The sequence below is a fragment of the Colossoma macropomum genome, unplaced genomic scaffold (genome assembly GCF_904425465.1).
Source record: "Colossoma macropomum unplaced genomic scaffold, Colossoma_macropomum, whole genome shotgun sequence".
In the NCBI taxonomy this organism is placed as follows: Eukaryota; Metazoa; Chordata; class Actinopteri; order Characiformes; family Serrasalmidae; genus Colossoma; species Colossoma macropomum.
This window is the reverse complement of record NW_023494793.1, coordinates 43,366,743-43,390,562: the sequence shown is the minus strand read 5'-3', so window position 1 is coordinate 43,390,562 and position 23,820 is coordinate 43,366,743. Positions and strand designations below refer to the sequence as shown.

General features: G+C 42.5%; 1 protein-coding gene across 1 annotated transcript in view; it reads left to right on the top strand.

Moving 5' to 3' along the window:
* acbd6 (acyl-CoA binding domain containing 6) overlaps positions 1–21,097 on the top strand; it is an 81,229-nt gene extending 60,132 nt beyond the window's left edge. The window contains exons 7-8 of the mRNA XM_036579621.1: positions 10,931–10,961; positions 20,317–21,097. Of these exons, the coding sequence (XP_036435514.1) occupies positions 10,931–10,961; positions 20,317–20,471 (186 nt within the window). The 3' untranslated portion in view covers positions 20,472–21,097. The remainder of the gene's footprint in view (positions 1–10,930; positions 10,962–20,316) is intronic.
* Positions 21,098–23,820: the final 2,723 nt, after the last annotated feature.

Below are 23,820 nucleotides of genomic sequence, written 5' to 3'. Positions count from 1 at the left end.
GACTCCAATCACGTATTTATGTTGGCCAAATTCTGTTGTAAAGTATTGGCTCGGAATCAGCCTGTATCAGTTTGATCAGATTCTGCTGCAGCTGCCCGATTCTGATTATATATTTTACAGAATTGTTCCATCGCGCTTACAGTGGAAATTGTCTGATTCTAATCACTTATTTACAGCAGAAATCGGCTGAATCTGATCGCTTTGTATCAGCAGAAATTGCAGGTGTACGCTGGTCAAATTCTGCCCTAAATATATGATCAAAATCAGCCGTTTCTGCTGTAACGTTACAGTCAGAATCAGCTAATGTCCACCATGACATTAACAAAAGAAAACAGCCAAATCGAATTTTACATTTACAGCAGAATTTGTCCAATTACAATCCCACTTACAGTAGAAATCACCCATTTCCCATCATGTATCTCTGCTGTCGGAACAAAATCTCATATCTCCAAAATGGTAACTTTACAGGAGAAGGAAAAAAACGACTTTACTTATAATGAAGTCAATGGAACTTTTTTCCAAGTCATTTTCTGCTGTTTCTTTTGGTCCATTCATCATGAAATGTACACACAATCTAAAGGACAACATGCATATTCAAATCATGTCAAAAACTGAAAATCTGCAAAAATGGAGATACGAGTTTTTCTTCCGACAGCGTAAATGAGAGTGGAATCTACCAGAGACGTTATGAATGTGGAGATGGCCACTGGTTAAAATAAGAATAGGATGCTCGTAAATGTGTAACGTGTTGTCTTTTACGGAGAAAAAGTCCCGTCCTTTAAGAAAAAGAGCGAATGAGCTGTCTGGTTATGCCGCGAGCGGAGGAGGGTCAACAATTGTGGTGCAAGCAGGAAAAGCCCCCCTCGTTGTGGAGATCTGCAAACAACCCAAAAAAATCATGATTTTTGTGCATTATTGAGCCAAACGCTGCAAACTATTTATCAGGTTTTTGTCTGATTTTACCGATGATTTCAAATATGGTCTTAAACTGTAACTTAACCTTCAGTTTTCAGTATTGTGGTCTCTTCCAAAGACATTTCCAATCCATTTTTTATGGCCAGAATTGCTAATTCTAATCACACGTTCACGTTGGTAAAATTCAGCTGTAAATATGTGCTCGGAAACAGCCAGTGTCCGCTGTGACGATGCTACAGGATTCAGACGCTTGCGGATAAAAAGTGTACACCAAGCTTTATTCGAGGGCGACAAAGAAGAGGTCAAAAAACATGCGTGGGTCGTAACCAGAAAGCAGTACAAGATCACCGAAGTGATCATAACCAAAACAAACAAATCCAAGGGAGAGATCCGATATCGTAGTCAAAAAACCAGGCCAAACAATCAAAACACGGATCCAAAAACAGTCAGCAAAAGTACAAGAAGGGACAGGCAAAAATCAAGGTCAGTGAAACAAAACATAGGTCATAACAGGTCGTAGCAAACAGAATAATAGAAACGCTCAGCAAGTTCTAGAAGAAACAATACCTCACAACGACTAAGACTAAAGCCTGGGCTTATAAACTATACTAAGTGGGTCATATGACAATAAACACAGGTGAATGTATTTAGTATTCCGGTGATTGTGATCTCTGATAGGTGCGTGCACAACCATCCAAAGTCATATGATCTCCCGAGGGGTTGTGGGCAATGGAGTCCCTTCTGGATTCTGCGTCAGAGGGAAGTTGCTCAGTCACATGATCTACTAAGGTATTGTGGGAAATGTAGTCTGAGTCCTCCTGAGGCGTGACATCCACCAGATCAGTATGGTCAGAAACATAAATAATGGGAAACAGTTTGTCAAGTTTGCAACAGGAAACCATCCAATATGGTAACATATGAGCTGCTTGACTATGGCAAAAATTATAATCATGATTATTTTGGTCAATATTGAAAACTTTTAACTGATTGAGTTTCAGATAATTTAACAAATTGGTCATATTGTCTTTGTCTGTGTAACAAATCTCATGCAGTATTTGTTGTTTCTTGTTGGACTCCTTGAAACCATAGTGTTTCCAAACAGCTGAATGGTTTCATCTTTCTTGTTGACCAAAGGCTCTTATTCTGTCCTCTTGGCTTGAGCTGAAGTAAACACACCCCAGCCCAGCTGAGAGTGAGTCTAAGCTTTTAGGGAGGGGCAAAGGTGCATCGCTGTAAAGGAAAGGGTTGAGCTGGATTTGTAACACAAGCCAAAATGAGAGCACCATTGCAAAACGTTATGCAGCACAGTAATTGTCTTGTTTCCATAATTGTTGGAAGCCAAAATCGTAATTGAAAATACAGTTTGATTAATCACCAAACCCTGCTGTCTACAGTGTCTACAGTGTAATCGTCCGATTCCACTCAAATACTCCAAGCAGAAAATCATCTAGGGAAGTATTACAGAAACATCTCAACTCTGAAATCTGATCTGTTTAGTCTCTATGGTGACTGAATTTCGGACAGTAGCTCTTCCAGAGTAACAGTTCCTAACTTCATAATCTCATCATGAACTCCAGATAAGAAAACAGCATCACACAAACATCCTAACTAGACTAAACCTCCTAAATCCTGTCCTAACTTTAGGATGAACCCCAACAGGGTCCTCACTTCTGTTTAAGGTCCGTTTCTATGGTTTTTAGGCAGCTGAGTCAGCAGCATAGTTCACTACCAGCATAATGAGCTCCATTTATTTCTACTGTAAAACGCTGCTTTCACTGTGAGATGATTTTCTTTTCTAACTCTGCGTTTTAAAGATCTCAGACGCTGCAGACTCGATCTCCACCGCCCCTCTGATCACCTTCGTGTGTTAATGTTGATGATGAAATATTACAGTGATGGTGGTGAATAATGAGGAGACGGAGCTGAACGTGTGTCTGTTTATTAGGAGGAGTAACATTAGTGCGCTCGGCTAAAGAGTTTGGGAAATGGAGACTGAAACTGGGGAGCGGCGGCGCTCTGATAAACAGCAGGGGGCGCTCTCACAGTATTCACACCTTACAGTTTATCACACTTTAGTTTTGACCTTTTTTCCCTCAGTAATTGTAGCTTTATAGCTAAATTACTTACATTATTAACATTATTTTGATTACATGTTTACGTTTCAGCTGTGTGTGTATGGACGGTTGCTAGGCAACAGACATGACAGCTAATTGTCAGCTTTGAGTAGTTTTAGATTTCTGAACTTCAGATAAGATGCTGCACACTCTTAGAAAAGATGTTTCTTCAAGAGTTCTTTAGTAAAGACAGTGGTTCTGTATAGAACCATGACCACTTGCATGCTTAAAGCGTTCTTTGCATGGTGAAATGGTTCTTCAGATTGATGGAGAATGTGTCATGTGTGGTTCTATGTAGAACCAAAAAGAGTTCTGCTATTGTTACGATGTCAAGCTTGTATGCAATAAATGAACCCTTTTTGGTGCTATATAGCACCATTTTCAAAAAGGTTCTGTACAGAACCTTATACAACACATTCTCCATCAATCTAAAGAACCATTTCACCATGCAAAGAACCATTTAAGCATGCATTCTTCATTCTAGAATCATTGTCTTCACTAAAGAACCTTACAGAACGATCTTTTTTATGATAAACTAAGATTCCAAAATTAAGGAAAGATTTGCTTCTGTAATGTGAATTTGTCAATTTTTTATCTTGACCTGTCGGATCTTTACTTGGGACAAAATATCGGAAGTTTCTGTAATACGGCCCCAGATTGCGATGACATATTCACAGTGTAAATCAGTCACACACTTGGAGTGGGAAACATCTGATTCTGATCACAAACTCACAACAGAAGCCATCCAATTCCGGTTACATCGTCCATTGCTGAACACTTCAAATGGAAATGATTGCCTGATTCCAGTCACACTCTCAGAATGCAAACGTGTAGATTCCGATCACAAATAGTGGTGCTTGAAAGTTTGTGAACCCTTCAGAATTCTCTATATTGCTGCATAAATTTGATCTAAAACTTCATCCCATTTTCACACAAGTCCTAAAAGTAGCTGGAGAACCAAACTAAACAAATGAGACCAAAATATTAAACTTGATCATTTATTTATTGAGGAAAATTATCTGAAAATGGTCGAAGGTCACAAGAAGAGCAAGGCGTGTAATGGTCCGCGAGGTCACAAAGGAACCCAGGGTAACTTCTAGGTAACTAAAGGCTTGTCTCATATTGGCTAATGTTAATGGTCATGAGTCCATCATCAGGAGAACACTGAACAACAGTGGTGTGCATGGCAGGGTTGCAAGGAGAAGCCGCTGCTCTTCAAAAAGAACATTACCGCCCATCTGCAGTGTGCTAAAGATCACAGAAGGCTAATGGAACAATGTTTTGTGGACGGTTGAGACCAAAATAGATCTTTTTGGTTTAAATGAGAAGCGTTATGTTCGGAGAAAGGAAAACACTGCATTCCAGCATAAAAACCTTATCCCATCTGTGAAACATGGTGGTGGTAGTATCATGGTTTGGGCCTGTTTCCCTGCATCTGGGCCAGAACGGCTTTCCATCATTGATGGAACAGTGAACTCTGAATTATACCAGCAAATTCTAAAGGAAAATGTCAGGACATCTGTCCGTGAGCTGAAACTGAAGAGAACATGGGTCATTAAGCAAAACAGTGACCCTAAGCACACAAGTTTGGTTAAAGAAGCATAAAGTTAATGTTTGGAATGGCCCAGTCAAAGTCCTGATCCTAATCCTGTAGAAATGTTGTGGAAGGACCTGAAGCAGCAGTTTATGGGAGGAAACCCACCAACAGTTGAAGCTGTTTTGTACGGAGGGCTGAAACTCCACCAAGCCGATGTGCAGGACTAATCAACAGTTACTGGAAACGTTTAGTTGCAGTTATTGCTGCACAAGTGGGTCACACCAGATACTGAAGGCAAAGGTCCACATACTTTTGCCACTCACGGATATCTAATCTCAGATCATTGTCTTCAATAAATAAATGACCAGGTCTAATATTTTTGTTTAATTTTTTTTTTTTCATCTACTATTAGGACTTGTGTGAAAATCTGATAAAGTTTTAGCTCAAATTTATGCAGAAATATAGAAAATTCTAAAGGGTTCACAAACTTTCAAGCACCACTGTATTTACAGCAGAATTTGAGTCTGATCACATACAGTGTAAATTGGCTGATCCCGCTGTAGTGCGATCTGTGATCCGACCGTCTTCATAAGCACTTCATAATAGCTTGTATGGACGATGAAGCTGACCGTCTGACTTAATGATGCAGTCTGTGGAGGATGATGCAGTATCTACAGTAGCGCAGCATCACTGGGGCTGCAGTCATGGTGAAGAAGCAATTAAAGCATCATCTGACCCCGATGATGTGTGACATCTACTAAATGTATCGCCCTCTTGTACCCGCGCTGAATTCCGCAGGATTTATGCCGCATGTCTGTGACCCAAGCCCTAAAATTAACCCGTGTCCTAAATATTGTCTTTTCTGCTCTGCTGTCTTTTTCATGCACACTCAGATTAGCGATCTGTTCCTCACATTCCGGTCGGAATTGGCTTCTAGTCTAGCTTTAAATTGGGTGAGGCGTGTTGTGGCATTAGATTCGGGCATTAGAACAGAGATGAGCACCCTGTCCAAGCTCCGCCCACAAATACGCTCAGTTTGAAGTTTGCACACTTTACAGAATGATGGGGAAAATCTCGTTCGGCCCAATGAGGAACTGCTGCACTTCGTCAGAATATACAATATACACCGATCAGGCGTTACATTCTGACCACCTCCTTGTTTCTACACTCATTGTCCATTTTATCAGCTCCACTTACTATATAGGTGCACTTTGTAGTTCTACAGTTACAGACTGTAGTCCATCTGTTTCTCTGATACTTTGTTTCCCCTTTTACCCTGTTCTTCAGTGGTCAGGACCCCCATGGACCCTCACAGAGCAGGTACTATTTGGGTGGTGGATCATTCTCAGCACTGCAGTAACACTGACGTGGTGGTGGTGTGTTAGTGTGTGTTGTGCTGGTCTGAGTGGATCAGACACAGCAGTGCTGCTGGAGTTTTTAAACACTGTGTCCACTCACTGTCGGTCATCCTCTAGTCCTTCATCAGTGGTCACAGGACGCTGCCCACAGGACGCTGTTGGCTGGATATTTTTGGTTGGTGGACTGTTCTCAGTCCAGCAGTGACACTGAGGTGTTTAAAAACGTTAAAATGTTAAAAAACTCATTTAAAAATGAGCGTAGAAACAAGGAGGTGGTCAGAATGTTACGCCTGATCGGTGTATATCTATCGGTTTCTTTGGTGGACAAACGGATGGACAGATAGATAAACATGTATATGGGTGGAAGAATAAATGGTGAGATAGATGGACAGATGAATCACTGGATGGATAAATAGATGGATTGATACATCAATGGATAGATGGATGGATATATCAATAAATGAACAGACTGAAGAATAGATGGATGATATATGGATGGATGGATGGTGAAATGGTTCAGTAGATGGATGGATAAATCAGTTGACTGATAGATACATAAATGGATAGATGGATACATAAATAAATACGCAGATGGATGGATGGATGGACGGATACCTGGGATACCATAGCAATGGCCTAGCAACATCTTTGCAACCACCCAGTATACCACAACAACGGCCTAGCAACACCTTAGGAACTACTTTGGATTCCATAGCAACAATCTGGGAACACCCCAGCAACCACCTGGAACACCAGAGCAACTAGATAGATAGATAAAAAATAAAAAGATAGACTTTGTCAGTTCTTTTGTTAATAGGACTCTACAGAGTTACAACAGCAACAGAACTGGACACGTCACGTACACTGAGGATTTGATTGCATTCAGCCACAAGAGCATTAGTGAGGTCAGGTACTTATGTTGGAACATTGCTGTGAGGATTTAATTGAGCATTAGTGAGGTCAGGTACTGATGTCGGAACATTGCTGTGAGGATTTGATTGAGCATTAGTGAGGTCAGGTCCTGATGTTGGAACATTGCTGTGAGGATTTGATTGAGCATTAGTGAGGTCAGGTACTGATGTCGGAACATTGCTGTGAGGATTTGATTGAGCATTAGTGAGGTCAGGTACTGATGTCGGAACATTGCTGTGAGGATTTGATTGAGCATTAGTGAGGTCAGGTCCTGATGTTGGAACATTGCTGTGAGGATTTGATGGAGCATTAGTGAGGTCAGGTACTGATGTCGGAACATTGCTGTGAGGATTTGATTGAGCATTAGTGAGGTCAGGTACTTATGTTGGAACATTGCTGTGAGGATTTGATGGAGCATTAGTGAGGTCAGGTACTGATGTCGGAACATTGCTGTGAGGATTTAATTGAGCATTAGTGAGGTCAGGTACTGATGTCGGAACATTGCTGTGAGGATTTGATGGAGCATTAGTAAGGTCAGGTACTGATGTCGGAACATTTGCTGTGAGGATTTAATTGAGCATTAGTGAGGTCAGGACCTGATGTTGGAACATTGCTGTGAGGATTTGATGGAGCATTAGTGAGGTCAGGTCCTGATGTTGGAACATTGCTGTGAAGATTTGATTGAGCATTAGTGAGGTCAGGTACTGATGTTGGAACATTGCTGTGAGGATTTGATTGAGCATTAGTGAGGTCAGGTCCTGATGTTGGAACATTGCTGTGAGGATTTGATTGAGCATTAGTGAGGTCAGGTCCTGATGTTGGAACATTGCTGTGAGGATTTGATTGAGCATTAGTGAGGTCAGGTCCTGATGTTGGAACATTGCTGTGAGGATTGGATTGAGCATTAGTGAGGTCAGGTCCTGATGTTGGAACATTGCTGTGAGGATTTGATTGAGCATTAGTGAGGTCAGGTACTGATGTTGGAACATTGCTGTGAGGATTTGATTGAGCATTAGTGAGGTCAGGTCCTGATGTTGGAACATTGCTGTGAGGATTTGATGGAGCATTAGTGAGGTCAGGTACTGATGTCGGAACATTGCTGTGAGGATTTGATTGAGCATTAGTGAGGTCAGGTCCTGATGTCGGAACATTGCTGTGAGGATTTGATTGAGCATTAGTGAGGTCAGGTCCTGATTTTGGAACATTGCTGTGAGGATTTGATTGAGCATTAGTGAGGTCAGGTACTGATGTTGGAATATTGCTGTGAGGATTTAATTGAGCATTAGTGAGGTCAGGTCCTGATGTTGGAACATTGCTGTGAGGATTTGATTGAGCATTAGTGAGGTCAGGTCCTGATGTTGGAACATTGCTGTGAGGATTTGATTGAGCATTAGTGAGGTCAGGTCCTGATGTTGGAACATTGCTGTGAGGAATTGATGGAGCATTAGTGAGGTCCGGTACTGATGTTGAATGGTCAGCTCTGGATCACTACAACTCATCCCAGAGGTATTGGATGGAGCTCCATCACTCCAGAGAACACAGTTCCACTGCTCCACAGCCCAATGCTGGGGGGCTTTATACCCCTCTAGCCCCTGCTGGAATTGGACATAGTGACCTCAGGCTCATGTGCAGCTGCTCCAGAGCGTCCTGTTCTGTCCCTTTCAGTACAAACGTTTAGTGTCAGTGAATTCTGAGATATGAAGTGACTGAGGCCTCAGATCCCTGCTGTCTCCTCTCTGCTGCTAAACTGCTAAGCCGAACCCATCGTATTGTTTTACCTGCAGATCAATATTTAATCTTTTCTCTTAATCCCTGTAAAGGTGGAATCACCTGAGGAGTTCTGTTTTGGTTTTTTGGGCCGGCAGCATTCTGACCCTGGGCCACACTTAACCATGTCCGTCTCACGCCTCGTTTCACGCCGTTTAACCTGCAGGGGAAAAGCTCATCCCACACGCAGCTGAGAGCAGTGAATGGTGGATTATACAAAACTTTAATCTGAATCCAAGTGCTAACAGTAATTACGCCACAGCACTCAGCCTTACCTTCACCCAGTAATGTCCTTACAGTTCCTTTGGTCCACTTTTCCGCTGTCAAAACAACTTTCCAAAACTTGTCATTCCTGCTCTCGGAACATTTATCCATGTTTTCTGTCAGTGCCCTTCAGTGCGGCATCTCTGGGAAACAGCAGCTTCCTTGCCTGTTGCTCTTTTAGAAGTAGACCTGCTCATATCCAGCTTTGTTTCTGTTCTGAGATATTTTAATACTTGAGTTTTCTTTTGACCCAGTCAAGGAAAATAGCCATGGCTTCTCTGACAGTCAAGAACGGAGTTTTGGTCACACTTTATTCGGCTGGTCCTCTATACACTCTCAGAAATAAAGGTAGTAAACTGTCTCTGGGTCAGTTCCTCTCTTGTCACTGGGGTGGAACCCTCAAGGGTCCATCTCAGTACCTTTAGTCAGGGAACATAACTGAACCATAATCCACTGAAATGATATGTTCTAAGCTGTACTGACTCCACACTCCCCGTCTCGTCTCCAGGCTTTTATTTTACTGTTCTGTTTAAAACATTCGGTTATGAAAAGGTACAAATACGAACTTTTCACCTGGAGAAACTTATTTAAGGTTCACAATCAGACCTTAAAACCACTGTTGGAGCTTTGAGGGAACATTTACACTGTTTGGACCTTGATGAACCAAAAATGGACCTGAACAGAACCTTTATTAATAACAGTGTAGATGATCTACAGATACTTATTATTAACAAACGTTCTGGTGATACTCGGTTGACTATCAACAACATTATGGTTAGGGTTAGGTTTAGGAGTAGGTTTAGGTTTAGGGTTGAAGTTAAGATTAGGGTTAGATTTAATATAATCTTTCACACTCAACTTCAAGTCCAGTTGCACATTGATTTTCAGTTGAATGTTAGTTAACGAGAAACCGAGTAACTACGAAGCATCTACAGTGGACCATCCAAATGAAGTGTTACCACAATTTTGAAATTTTGTGTAGAACCGAGCGCTTAAGATCTACATGCTTGCTCTTTTTTATGGATGTCATGGTTCTGGAGCGGCCACTGCTGGACTGTATTGAGCAAAGGTATCGAGCTGTATCGAGCAGAAAAGTCCGTGACAGCACCTCATCTAACTGAATCTATTTTAACCTCTTCAGCTCCTTGAGACCACCGGTGGTTCCAAAACGCACTTTGTCATATTCTTTCATATTTCATAAGCTACATTCTAAAGGTGGGGGTCGTATGAGAGCTGTAACTGTCTTCTGTCCAGTCAAATAGATGGTGATGTAATTTTAAACCCTTATAATAAAAGAAGCTGAACTCAAAATCTTTTTTCTGCTGAAAGTCGACTCATTTTCCACAAATCTGGGCTATAAACTATAAACAGATGGCGTCTCTTCAGTGATCTGCTCTGTAAACATTATTTTATAAAATAATACAAAGAGCGTCTAAGATTTTTGGCTTTCAGCAGTAAATTGTAAGCATATAGCAATATGTGATCATAAAACACGTTATGTTAATTTGAGGGGAGCAAAAAAAAATAAATAAAAATTTACATTGATTTCATGCAGTTACTGAATAATTTCCTTATGATTTGGTCATGAAAATTCAGATGGACAAACCAAAATATACCCTGGAGAATAAGAGGTTAGTTAACGGTGTGACTTTGCGTATGTCTTTTCGTTTGTTGGATTGCCTGTTTTTGTACTGAAAATGTTTAATAAAAATATTTTCACAAAACTTTTTAATTCTTTTATTTATTTTTTTCACAATTCAGTTTAAGCTTCAGTAAGTTGCACTGAAATTTAAGAACCTTTTCCTCTCCTGTGAAGTTATGTTTTGTTCTGTGAGCACAGATATGAAGAAATTTTACAAAACAGTTAAACCCTGTAGCTAAAAAGTGAGGTTTACATCGTTTATCACTAAATACAGTCTTTTGGTCACACAGTGCTGCTGGCTTTTACAGGTCCCCACTGTAAATGACACCTTGGTCTCAGTGGAATAACATCCCTTAACACCCCCCTGTCTAAATGATTGATTGATTGATTGATTTTCATTCTGTCTCTTTCTGTTTCGCAGGATGATGAGGGCCAAACTCCACTGCACTATGGTAAGAAACTTTCATTATCTATATATATGTTTTTGTATGCAACTTTAGTAGCTTGCAACTTGCATGAAACTTTGTTCATATACTGCCTCCTGCAGTTACCCTGAAACTTAAACTCTGCAGCTGCAGCTGACTCTTTGTGAAACCAGTAATGCACCATGTCATAACGTTAAATGATCCCAGTTGCCACTGCGCCGCAGATCCGGGTGTTTTTCGTCGCCTTTGCTTCCTGAGGTAAATTAAAAGGTTCCAAAGCTGTTGTGTTCCATCCTGAGTTCCTTTCACCCCTGAGTGTCACTGTATCCTCTGAATTATGAGGCTGTTAAAAGGTGAAATATGAACAGTGCTACTTGCTAACACTCCTGAGCACTAATTCACATCATAAGACTGCCTTACCAAAATACCCAGCAGGCTTTGTCCTGTGAAGTGGCTTTGGCCAGTGTGGGCTCCAGTTTGAGGAGCTGGTGTTGTTATTGTACAGTGTTGAGGTACGTTATGGTGCTGACGTTTATTCAGTGTGCAGCAGTCGGAGCTTATATGTAGCTCAATCCCATTTCCTATTTTCACCTCTACCCCTTGTTTTCGAGTGTCTCTGTGCCTCTTGGAACTGAGTTACAGGGTAGTGGCTGAAATCTTCCCTCTGAAATGGGGCCCTCAAATAAAAAGAGCATCACTTCATTAACAGCTACCAGTGCTGCTCTGTAGGCGACCCTGCCAGTCTGCAGTGACAGCAGAGGAGGGTAAAGTTCAGCTCCTCACTGCTGGGCTTTAGTTACATTTAGGGACTCATATGATCTTCAAAGAGGGGGGCAATTATTTATGATCACCCACCCCTAATTCTTCAGTGATATGAAGCTGAAGTCAGATATTCACCAGATTCTCATTCGAATTTACCTGTTCCACCTTAAATGGAGTTGCAGTTCTGATGCCGGAGGCGCCAGAAAAGGACCATAATACATTGAAACATTATACAGTGGTTATCATTATAATAATAATATCATTCTAACAGTTATGATCATTATGACTGAGAAAATTCTCACATTTCTGTGTTTTTTTGATCTCTTGTTCTCCATCTTGCCGGTTTTTCTTTTTTTCTCATAACTCTGTTTGGAGTCTCTGAAAAAAAGGGTCATGTAGCCCCAACACTTCACCCTCCCCCTCTATCTCAACAAGAATCGGGACACCCAACCCCTAGATGTGAACACGCAAAACAGAGGGGTGGGGCGAGGGGTGAAATGGGATCAGGCCTTAGACTGCCTCGTAATCGGAATGTATCTGGGTTCATTTTTCCCCTGGAGCTCAGACTGGAGTTCCTGATCTGGGCATGACTGCAGAGGTCTGTCTGCTTTAGGCCAAGACATGATCAACTAAACAGAGCTGGAGATTTTCTCATTCACACCAACACCTGCTGCACCAGCTACACCAGCTAAACTCTCTCTCTCTCTCTCTCTCTCTCTCTCTCTCTCTCTCTCTCTCTCTCTCTCTGTAATAAGATACACTGTTGCCAAAGCAGTTAATAAGAAACACATAAACATAAATAAGATAAAAAATAATATTATAGATAACAAAAGAACAGTTAGTTAACAGTTATAGTAAGTTATTTACAGGATTATTAGTAATCAATAAAGGAGGTCTCTCTCTCTTTCTCTCTCTCTCGCTCTCTTCCTTCTCTTTTCTTTTTTCTCTCTCTTGGTTTCTCTCTCTCTCTCTCTCTCTCTCTCTCTCTCTCTCTCTCTCTCTCTGTGTTTATTTCTATATTCCATACCTCTTTCTCCATCTCTCTTTCTGTCTCTCTCACTTTCCTTGTTTTTTTCTGGCTTCTCTCTTCCTCTCTCTTCCTCTCTCTCTCTCTTTCTCTGTATTTCTCTCTGTCTATATATATATTTCTATCTCTCTATATTTCTATTTTTCGGTTCTCTCTCTCTCTGTAATTGTCTTTCTTTCTTTCTGTCTCTCTCTCTGTCTCTCTCTATCCACCTGTTCTTTCTCTCTGATTCTCTCCCTCCCCCTTCACTCTCTCTCTCACTCTCTCTCCCTTTCTCTCTCTCTCTGTATTTCTATTTTTCTGTTTTCTCTCTCTCTGTCTCTCTCTATCCACCTGTTCTTTCTCCATCTCTCATTCTCTCCCCCCTTCCCTTCCCCCCCTCTCTCTTTCTCTCTCTCTCATTCTATCAGGTGAGTTCCATCCATCATTGTCTCTTTTATCCCTCCTTCATTCCCTCCGTCTGTGTGCGGGTGGGTGTGGTGAGGTGAATAGACTCTGTAATAATCACCAGTTCTCCCAGAGGAAATCAGCTCACTTCTCTGGTCACATGATCAAACACATGGGCCCCCTCAACGCCCCCCTCCACCCCCCCCGACCCCCGCGTCCTCAGACTGCGTGCGCTTGTACCATCTGTCCTCAGACTGGACGCGTGGCAGGGTGATCAGCACGGCCCCCTGGGGGTGGTGGGGGTTTGTGGGGGGGCACTAAAGTAATGACAGTGGGAGGGACAGGATAAAAATCCCAAACGCTGAGGTGCTCTGTTCCTCCTCTGAGCTCGACTGGAGGAGTCGGATTAATGAAGAGGTTTATAGCACATAATAAAACCCCCAAACCACCAACTTCCTCCGGGACCCACTCACACTGCCAGTGACGCTCCTATCCGAGATAATGGCTCAGTATCAGCACCAGGACCGAACTTAAAATGGATTAAATGGATCGGATATCAGTCAGACGTGACCGATCCACATTCTATACCCCATGTGTCAAACACAAGGCACAATTCTGTTCGGCCTGCAAACATATTTTAATTTTCTATTAATATTAGCCCATTTCATAGTGTGCTGCACTACAGTCCCCAGCATGCACTGCAATGTAATGTGCTCTGACTCTCCCAACCCAAAAACAGTCTATGGAACAGCGGTTACACCGCAATTCTACACAGTCCCACACCAGTCATATCACCAAACTCACTGGCTGCATTTCAGCTGCAGTTCAACCAATATAAACATATATTATTAGCTCAGAAACTGAGCCCGAGTCTTAATGAACTTGCAGTAAAGAGAGGATGTCTAATTCAAGCCAATAGGTAGGTTTAAAAGACTGAGCACTGGGGGACGTTTAAATTCTGAATATTTCAAGTATTCATGTAATATTTCAAGGTCTACTACAAGTGTCTGTATTTTACTGTTGAAGATTTTGCGTATTTTCAATAAACAGTGGCCAGTAGTTCAGGATACAGCACAACATAATTAAAAAATGAAATAAAACATAGGCGTTCTCTGGCCCACAGGGAACCAGCCTCGTGACCAGAAGGTCACTGGTTTGATCCCCTGAGCCGACAGTATGTGACTGAAGTGCCCTTGAGCAAGACACCTAACCCCCAACTGCTCCCCCGGGCGCTGTGGATAGGGCTGCCCAGTGTGCTCACTGCCCCCTAGTGTGTGTGTTCACTAGTGGGGGTTAAATGCAGAGGTGAAATTTCCCCGTTGTGGGACTAAAAAGGGTCAATTAATCTTAATCTTAATCTTTTAGTGGTTGAGTTCGACACCCCTGTTCTAACTGTTTAACAGCTGCAGACTAAAATTGTTCGAGTACTATTTTGTAAATCTTGTAGAATAATATAATGACGGCTGACCCAGACAGCATTTCACAGGCTCTGAATACTTCTTTATATTTCCATACAAGTGCCCAAAACTCATTCTCAGCGCCACCAAAGTTAATTTATATAAAGCACTTTTTACAACAGGTGTTGTAGCAAAGCATATGAAAAATAAGTAAATATGTAAGGTCATAATACGTCAGTGTTTTTTTTAAATAGTGTTTTTATTGTGGGACGCAGTGATTTGGTAATTTGGTAGAACGGTCCATAAACTAACATTACTGTGAGAACAGAAGACATTTTGTTGCCTCAAGCTACGTTAATGAAGTCAAGATACTCAGTAGCTGAAAACAAAGCCGTTGGAGCAGAGCTTGTTTTAAAACGTCCTTGAATTCATCTTCGTTACCTTATAAAGTGTAAAATGACTGATTTATTAAAGAATTCGTCCAAATATCGTATTTTATGTAGAAGTATTTATATAAGTAGTTTAACATACTACATAAGATCATTTCCAGGACGAAATGAAAAAGCTACAAACTCAATGCAGCGGCTCCATTTTCTCTCACCAGTTCCCTCATGAGTTTGGCGCCGCTCTGGTGGCGTCACTGCGCATCCTCATTAGTGCTGCTCCATTTGTGTGACCAATTGGCTACTAAGGAGGAGTCTTCATAAGACAGTCCTCGGCTGCAGTGCCAGTCCCCAGCTGCACCTCCTCACTGTATTGCCTAGGCTGTGTTGGATTACAGGTCAAATAAAAATACCCTCTGATCTGTCCGATCAGTCTGGCTACGTTCACATTACAAGCCTCATTTCTCAAATCCGATTTTTTGCTCAAATCCTATCTCTCTGACAGGATGGTTCACACTCGTTTAGGTAAGTGATTCAAATCTGTCATTAATGTGATGAACCGACGTCCTGAAATGACCCTCATGAGCTCATCCTACTCAGTAACATCACGTGAATGAATCACGTTCATCATCAGCACAAACTAACGAGCAGAACGAGCTTCGCTGAGGAGATAATTAACTCTGATCAGCTCTCAGCTTCTTTATTAGAGCGAGACGAAGGAGAAAAAGGTGAGATGAGCTGCTTTTCCACCGTTTACAGGCTTTAACTTCTGTTCAGCGCTGCTGCCATGGTAACGCTGTGGAAAAAAAGCACATGAATTCCGATCTGAGCGTCACATTAAGGTCACATGGCCACGAATCCGATACGTATCTGATCTAGGACCACATTAATTACAGGATTGCCAAAGTATCACTGAAATAACAGAAACAAACAATGAGATCTAAGAAGTCTCAGTTTCAGTTACAAGCAAATCTCTCTCTCTCTCTCTCTCTCTCTCTCTCTTTCTCTCTCTCTCTCTCTCTCTCTTTCTCTCTCTCTCTCTCTCTCTCTCTCTCGGGTCTGAGGTTAAAAGCTCTTGTCCGTCAGCGTTTTCCAGACGAAGCGAGAGGGCAGCTTTTTTCCCTCGTCTTTTAAGGCGAGTGTTTGATTGACACTGGCGTGAAAAAGCTCTCAGGATTCTTCAGCATTAGCTCAAGAGGCTTTGCGCTAACTGGGTTAAAGAGACACCCCCCCCACCCCGACCGGTGGGGGCTGTTGGAACAACAAACGCTGCTTATATACTGAGAGGCTCCCTGTTTCGTTCGCTGCCTAACGCTGCATAAACCAAACAAACATGTTCAGTTTGGCAGTTTACATAAAGTTAGAATTATATGATTCTAATTTTATTTATAAGAGTATTTAAAATGACCCCTGGACCCTGCACAGTGCAGAAATACACAGGAACAATGGGTTCGGACAGAATTTAGTGTGCTACAGTCGAGTTCAGACAGGATTTTGTTTGGACTGAATTTTTTGGGCTGCAGTTGGATTCAAACAGAATTTGTCAGGCTGCAGTCGGGTTTGAACGGAAATTTGTCTTCTACTGTCGGGTTCAGACAAAATTTAGTCTGCTGCAGTCGGGTTCGGACAGAATTTAGTCTGCTACAGTCGGGTACAGACAAAATTTAGTCTGCTACAGTCGGGTTCGGACAGAATTTAGTCTGCTACAGTCGGGTACAGACAGAATTTAGTCTGCTACAGTCGGGTACAGACAAAATTTAGTCTGCTACAGTCGGGTTCGGACAGAATTTAGTCTGCTACAGTCGGGTTCGGACAGAATTTAGTCTGCTACAGTCGGGTACAGACAAAATTTAGTCTGCTACAGTCGGGTACAGACAAAATTTAGTCTGCTACAGTCGGGTTCGGACAGAATTTAGTCTGCTACAGTCGGGTACAGACAAAATTTAGTCTGCTACAGTCGGGTACAGACAAAATTTAGTCTGCTACAGTCGGGTTCGGACAGAATTTAGTCTGCTACAGTCGGGTACAGACAAAATTTAGTCTGCTACAGTCGGGTTCGGACAGAATTTAGTCTGCTACAGTCGGGTACAGACAAAATTTAGTCTGCTACAGTCGGGTTCGGACAGAATTTAGTCTGCTACAGTCGGGTACAGACAAAATTTAGTCTGCTACAGTCGGGTTCGGACAGAATTTAGTCTGCTACAGTCGGGTACAGACAAAATTTAGTCTGCTACAGTCGGGTACAGACAAAATTTAGTCTGCTACAGTCGGGTTCGGACAGAATTTAGTCTGCTACAGTCGGGTACAGACAAATTTAGTCTGCTACAGTCGGGTTCGGACAGAATTTAGTCTGCTACAGTCGGGTACAGACAAAATTTAGTCTGCTACAGTCGGGTTCGGACAGAATTTAGTCTGCTACAGTCGGGTACAGACAAAATTTAGTCTGCTACAGTCGGGTTCGGACAGAATTTAGTCTGCTACAGTCGGGTACAGACAAAATTTAGTCTGCTACAGTCGGGTACAGACAGAATTTAGTCTGCTGCAGTCGGGTTCAGACAGAATTTAGTCTGCTACAGTCGGGTTCGGACAGAGTTTAGTCTGCTACAGTCGGGTTCGGACAGAATTTAGTCTGCTACAGTCGGGTACAGACAGAATTTAGTCTGCTACAGTCAGGTACAGACAGAATTTAGTCTGCTACAGTCAGGTACAGACAGAATTTAGTCTGCTACAGTCGGGTACAGACAAAATTTAGTCTGCTGCAGTCGGGTTCGGACAGAATTTAGTCTGCTGCAGTCGGGTTCAGACAGAATTTAGTCTGCTACAGTCGGGTTCGGACAGAGTTTAGTCTGCTACAGTCGGGTACAGACAGAATTTAGTCTGCTACAGTCAGGTACAGACAGAATTTAGTCTGCTACAGTCGGGTACAGACAAAATTTAGTCTGCTACAGTCGGGTTCGGACAGAATTTAGTCTGCTGCAGTCGGGTTCGGACAGAATTTAGTCTGCTGCAGTCGGGTACAGACAGAATTTAGTCTGCTGCAGTCGGGTTCGGACAGAGTTTAGTCTGCTACAGTCGGGTACAGACAAAATTTAGTCTGCTACAGTCGGGTTCGGACAGAATTTAGTCTGCTACAGTCGGGTACAGACAAAATTTAGTCTGCTACAGTCGGGTTCGGACAGAATTTAGTCTGCTACAGTCGGGTACAGACAAAATTTAGTCTGCTACAGTCGGGTACAGACAAAATTTAGTCTGCTACAGTCGGGTTCGGACAGAATTTAGTCTGCTACAGTCGGGTACAGACAAAATTTAGTCTGCTACAGTCGGGTACAGACAGAATTTAGTCTGCTGCAGTCGGGTTCGGACAGAGTTTAGTCTGCTACAGTCGGGTTCGGACAGAATTTAGTCTGCTACAGTCGGGTACAGACAGAATTTAGTCTGCTACAGTCAGGTACAGACAGAATTTAGTCTGCTACAGTCAGGTACAGACAGAATTTAGTCTGCTACAGTCGGGTACAGACAAATTTAGTCTGCTGCAGTCGGGTTCGGACAGAATTTAGTCTGCTGCAGTCGGGTTCAGACAGAATTTAGTCTGCTACAGTCGGGTTCGGACAGAGTTTAGTCTGCTACAGTCGGGTTCGGACAGAATTTAGTCTGCTACAGTCGGGTACAGACAGAATTTAGTCTGCTACAGTCGGGTACAGACAGAATTTAGTCTGCTGCAGTCGGGTACAGACAGAATTTAGTCTGCTACAGTCGGGTTCGGACAGAGTTTAGTCTGCTACAGTCGGGTTCGGACAGAGTTTAGTCTGCTACAGTCGGGTACAGACAAAATTTAGTCTGCTACAGTCGGGTTCGGACAGAATTTAGTCTGCTGCAGTCGGGTACAGACAGAATTTAGTCTGCTGCAGTCAGGTTCGGACAGAATTTAGTCTGCTGCAGTCAGGTTCGGACAGAATTTAGTCTGCTGCAGTCGTGTACGGACAGAATTTAGTCTGCTGCAGTCGGGTACGGACAGAATTTAGTCTGCTGCAGTCGGGTTCAGACAGAGTTTAGTCTGCTACAGTCGGGTTCAGACAGAGTTTAGTCTGCTACAGTCGGGTTCAGACAGAGTTTAGTCTGCTACAGTCGGGTTCGGACAGAATTTAGTCTGCTACAGTCGGGTTCGGACAGAATTTAGTCTGCTGCAGTCGGGTTCGGACAGAGTTTAGTCTGCTACAGTCGGGTTCAGACAGAATTTAGTCTGCTACAGTCGGGTTCAGACAGAATTTAGTCTGCTACAGTCGGGTTCGGACAGAATTTATCTGCTACAGTCGGGTTCGGACAGATTTAGTCTGCTACAGTCGGGTTCAGACAGAATTTAATCTGCTACAGTCGGGTTCAGACAGAGTTTAGTCTGCTACAGTCGGGTTCAGACAGAATTTAGTCTGCTACAGTCGGGTTCAGACAGAATTTAGTCTGCTACAGTCGGGTTCGGACAGAATTTAATCTGCTACAGTCGGGTTCGGACAGAATTTAGTCTGCTACAGTCGGGTTCGGACAGAATTTAATCTGCTACAGTCGGGTTCAGACAGAGTTTAGTCTGCTACAGTCGGGTTCAGACAGAATTTAATCTGCTGCAGTCGGGTTCAGACAGAATTTAGTCTGCTACAGTCGGGTTCAGACAGAATTTAGTCTGCTACAGTCGGGTTCAGACAGAATTTAATCTGCTGCAGTCGGGTTCAGACAGAATTTAATCTGCTGCAGTCGGGTTCAGACAGAATTTAGTCTGCTACAGTCGGGTTCAGACAGAATTTAGTCTGCTACAGTCGGGTTCAGACAGAATTTAATCTGCTACAGTCGGGTTCAGACAGAATTTAGTCTGCTGCAGTCGGGTTCAGACAGAGTTTAGTCTGCTACAGTCGGGTTCGGACAGAATTTAGTCTGCTACAGTCGGGTTCGGACAGAATTTAGTCTGCTACAGTCGGGTTCGGACAGAATTTAGTCTGCTACAGTCGGGTTCAGACAGAATTTTGTCTGCTACAGTCGGGTTCAGACAGAATTTTGTCTGCTACAGTCGGGTTCGGACAGAATTTTGTCTGCTACAGTCGGGTTCAGGCAGAATTTTGAGTTCTATCAGCCAGTGCTGCCCTTGGTGCTGAAACTGGACACTTTTGGGCAATCTACAGTTCACAGAGATCTCACACTCTGCAGGTGTAATGAGATTGAAGACATATAGGGGGTGATTTTGAGACATATATGGGGTCCAAGAGGTTAATTAGGACTCAGGACTGCTATATGTTGCACCTTGGTTACAGCGTATGGATAATTTTCCCAGGACTGTGTTCTCCTGTGTGGAAAGTGAATGTACGTGCATCACACACATGGTCTCATTGCCTCTCTCTCTCTCTCTCTCTCTCTCTCTCTCTCTCTCTCTCTCTCTCTCTCAGCTTCAGCCTGCGAGTTCGCTGAAATAGTGGAGTTGCTGCTGGAGGCCGGTGCTGACCCATCCATTAAGGATAGTGAAGGTTCTCTGCCGGAGGAAGTGACTGAGTCCAGCTCCATCTCATCTCTCCTGCGGCAGTACACCGCCCCCAAAGGATAAAAACCTAACCCTAAACCCCTACGCCCTACGCCCTACACCCTACACCCTAAACCCCTGGACCCAGACTACAGGCTACATCCCCTAGAATATTGACAAATGACCAAATCTCCACCAGAGTCCAGAACTACTGGGAAACGTCCCCTCCATCAGCAGGCCACAGCCGGACTGAGTGACCTTTCTGTCTGACCATTAGAGAAGAACAGGACCTGATGCCGCCTCAGTGACCATGTTCTATAAATCAGAATGCTGTACAAATAGTTCTGCAGTTAAACGTGTTTAGGTTGAGCTGAGTGACCGTTTGAAAGGACCTGCGGTTGTACTTTAATTAGAGCTAGAGTGAAGGATTAGGGCTAGATTTAGGTTTTGGTTTAAGGGTTTGCAATATTATCAGGTTTCAGTGACCTTCCATAATCGCTGATGATAAAGGTTCTGAAAAGGGTTCTTTGTGTGATGCTATAGAACAGTGGTCCTCCTGGAGATCTGCTTTTCCAGCACAGTTTAGTTCCAGACTGCGTCTAACGTACTCGTACCTACACTCTTAAAGATGGTTCTTCATTAAGTTCTTTATTAAGGACAGTGGTTCTGTATAGAACCACGGCCACTCAAAGGACCATTTGCATGCTTAAATGGTTCTTTGCATGGTGAAGTGGTTCTTCAGACTGATGGAGAATGTGTTGTATATGGTTCTATATAGAAGTTCTGCTATTGTTATGATGTCAAGCTTGAATACAAAAAAAAACCCTTTTTGGTACTATATAGAACCCTTTCCAAAAAGGTTATGTATAGAACCATATACAACACACTCTCCATCAATCTGAAGAACCATTTCACTGTGTAAGGAACAATTTAAGCATGCAAAGTGTTCTAATTCTTACAAAAAGATGGTTCTTCAAGAGTTCTTTAGTAAAGATACAGTTTTTTTATAGAACCATGAACATCAAAGAACCGTTAACATGATGTAATAGTTCTTTGCATGCTGAATTGGTTCTTCAGATTGATGGAGAATGTGTTGTGCATGGTTCTATACAGCACCACAAAGGGCTCTGCTTTTATGATGTCAAGCTTGTATACAACAAAAGAACCCTTTTTGGTGCCATATAGAACCACATACAACACATTCTCCATCAATCTGAAGAACCATTTCACCATGCCAAACCATTTCAGCATGCAAATGGTTCTGTGAGTGTTCATGGTTCTATATAGAACCATTGTCTTTACTAAAGAACCCCTGAGGAACCATTGAAGTTCATTAGCTGAAGCAAGTGCGGCAGAATTTGGTTGAGACCAGACTCTGCGGGTAGGTGGATCTCCAGGACCAGGGTTGGTGACCACTGCTGTAGAAGTACCATTTTTGGTTCCCTAAAGAACCTTTCAATGGTTGGTTCTTTACAGAACTCTTTTATAAGTGAGACGCTTGAGTGTGAGAACCTTTTTACATGTAAATGTTCTAGGAAGAACCTAGATTGGCAAAGAATCTTTACATTCTGTGGCTTCAAACTTTAAAAAAGGTTCTTTACACTCAAACACATTCGCAAACATGGCTCTTTAGGGAACTAAAGTGGTTCTTCCGTTCCATCGCTTAAAGAACCCTCCTTCTTTTTTTTAGGAGTGTAAGTTGTTGTGTTCACTATAGAAACTGATAAACTGAGATTTGCCATTTTTCATCAAGTTCATAAAGCAGGATTTCTGAGTAAAGCTGGGTAATTTTTGAGGTTCAGGACAGACCAATAAGAACGGCTCCTCCTATTGGGCCGGCTTGACTTCGGGTTTAAGTTATCCGGCTAACTGAGAAATCCGGCTTTCTGACCGAGCCCCATTCAGTTAGCTGTGTCCGGCTGTGGGCTGCAGGCGTTCAGTCAAACACAAACAACTTCCTGCTTTATTTCAAACGGTTTATTCTGAAGAATGTGACGCTGTTCTTACTATTAAAACGGTCAAATCTCAAACTGCTCGGAGTTTTGTTTGGTTGTGTCAGATCATCGCTCAGTTAAGTGCGCGAGTGTGTTGCAGCGCCTCCTGCAGGTTTTTGTTTGCTGTTTGTAGGAAAGTCACTGTTATTATGTTTGTTATGCAGCAGATTTGAGAATAAAAGCTGAACTGCATGACTTTCATACTTTCACAATTATCACAAACTCAGGCTGCCCTGACCACAGCTGGGGTTTTTAAGTGGACACGCAGATCACACACATAAGCTAAGCAAATCTTCTTTGTCTTTTACACACACACACACACACACACACACACACACACACACACAGCCTCCTTACGTCACAGACAGTCTGTAAGAATGTTTTTAGTAGCCACCACATGCTCAGATACCAAATCAGCTTTAGTTTATTCTAATGTCCTGGTCAGGTCTCTCTCTCTCCCTCTCTCTCTCTCCCTCTCTCTCTCTCTCTCTCTCTCTCTCTCTCTCTCTCTCTCTCTCTCTCTGAGCAGATGAAACCTCTAAATCTGAGCGCTCTTAACTACAGCTTGATAAGGAAGCTAATGCCCATTTATTCAAAAACAAAGGGAACACTCAGTAATCCTTCACAAATCTGCCTAGTGAGTCAGAACTCACTCTGAGGTTTGGTATTCCTGGTAACAGAGTACAGAGTTTGGTATCCCTGAATGACAGAATTTAGGGTTTTGTATTGCTAAATAACAGAATATGGAATTTGGTGTTCCTGAATACCAGAAAACAGATGTGGAATTTCTGAATAATGGAGTGTAGGGTTTGTCATTCCTGATTAATGGAAGAATACTTGTGTGAGGCATTTAGTATTTTGGAGTAACAATGAAGTGTGGGATTTGGTATTCCTGAGTAATGGAGTGTGGAGGTTTATTTTTCCTGAATAATAGTGTATGGAGTTTGATATTCCTGAATAATGAAGTGTGGGGTTTGGTATTCCTGAATAAAGGAGTTTGGTATCCCTCAGTAATGGAGTGTGGAGTTTATTATTCCTAAATAATGGAGTTCAGGGTTTGATATTCCAAAATAATGGAGTGTGGAGTTTAGTATTCCTGAATAATGGAGTGTGGGGTTTGGTATTCCAGAGTAAGTGAGTGTGTTTGATATTCCAGAATCATGGCATGTGGGGTTTGGTATTCCAGAATAATGGAGTGTCGGGTTTGATATTCCAGAATCGTGGCGTGTGGGGTTTGGTATTCCAGAGTAAGTGAGTGTGTTTGATATTCCAGAATAATGGAGTGTGGGGTTTGATATTCCAGAATCGTGGCGTGTGGGGTTTGGTATTCCAGAGTAAGGGAGTGTGTTTGCTATTCCAGAATAATGCAGTGTAGGGTTTGGTATTCCAGAGTAAGGGAGTGTGTTTGCTATTCCAGAATAATAGAATGTGGGTTTGGA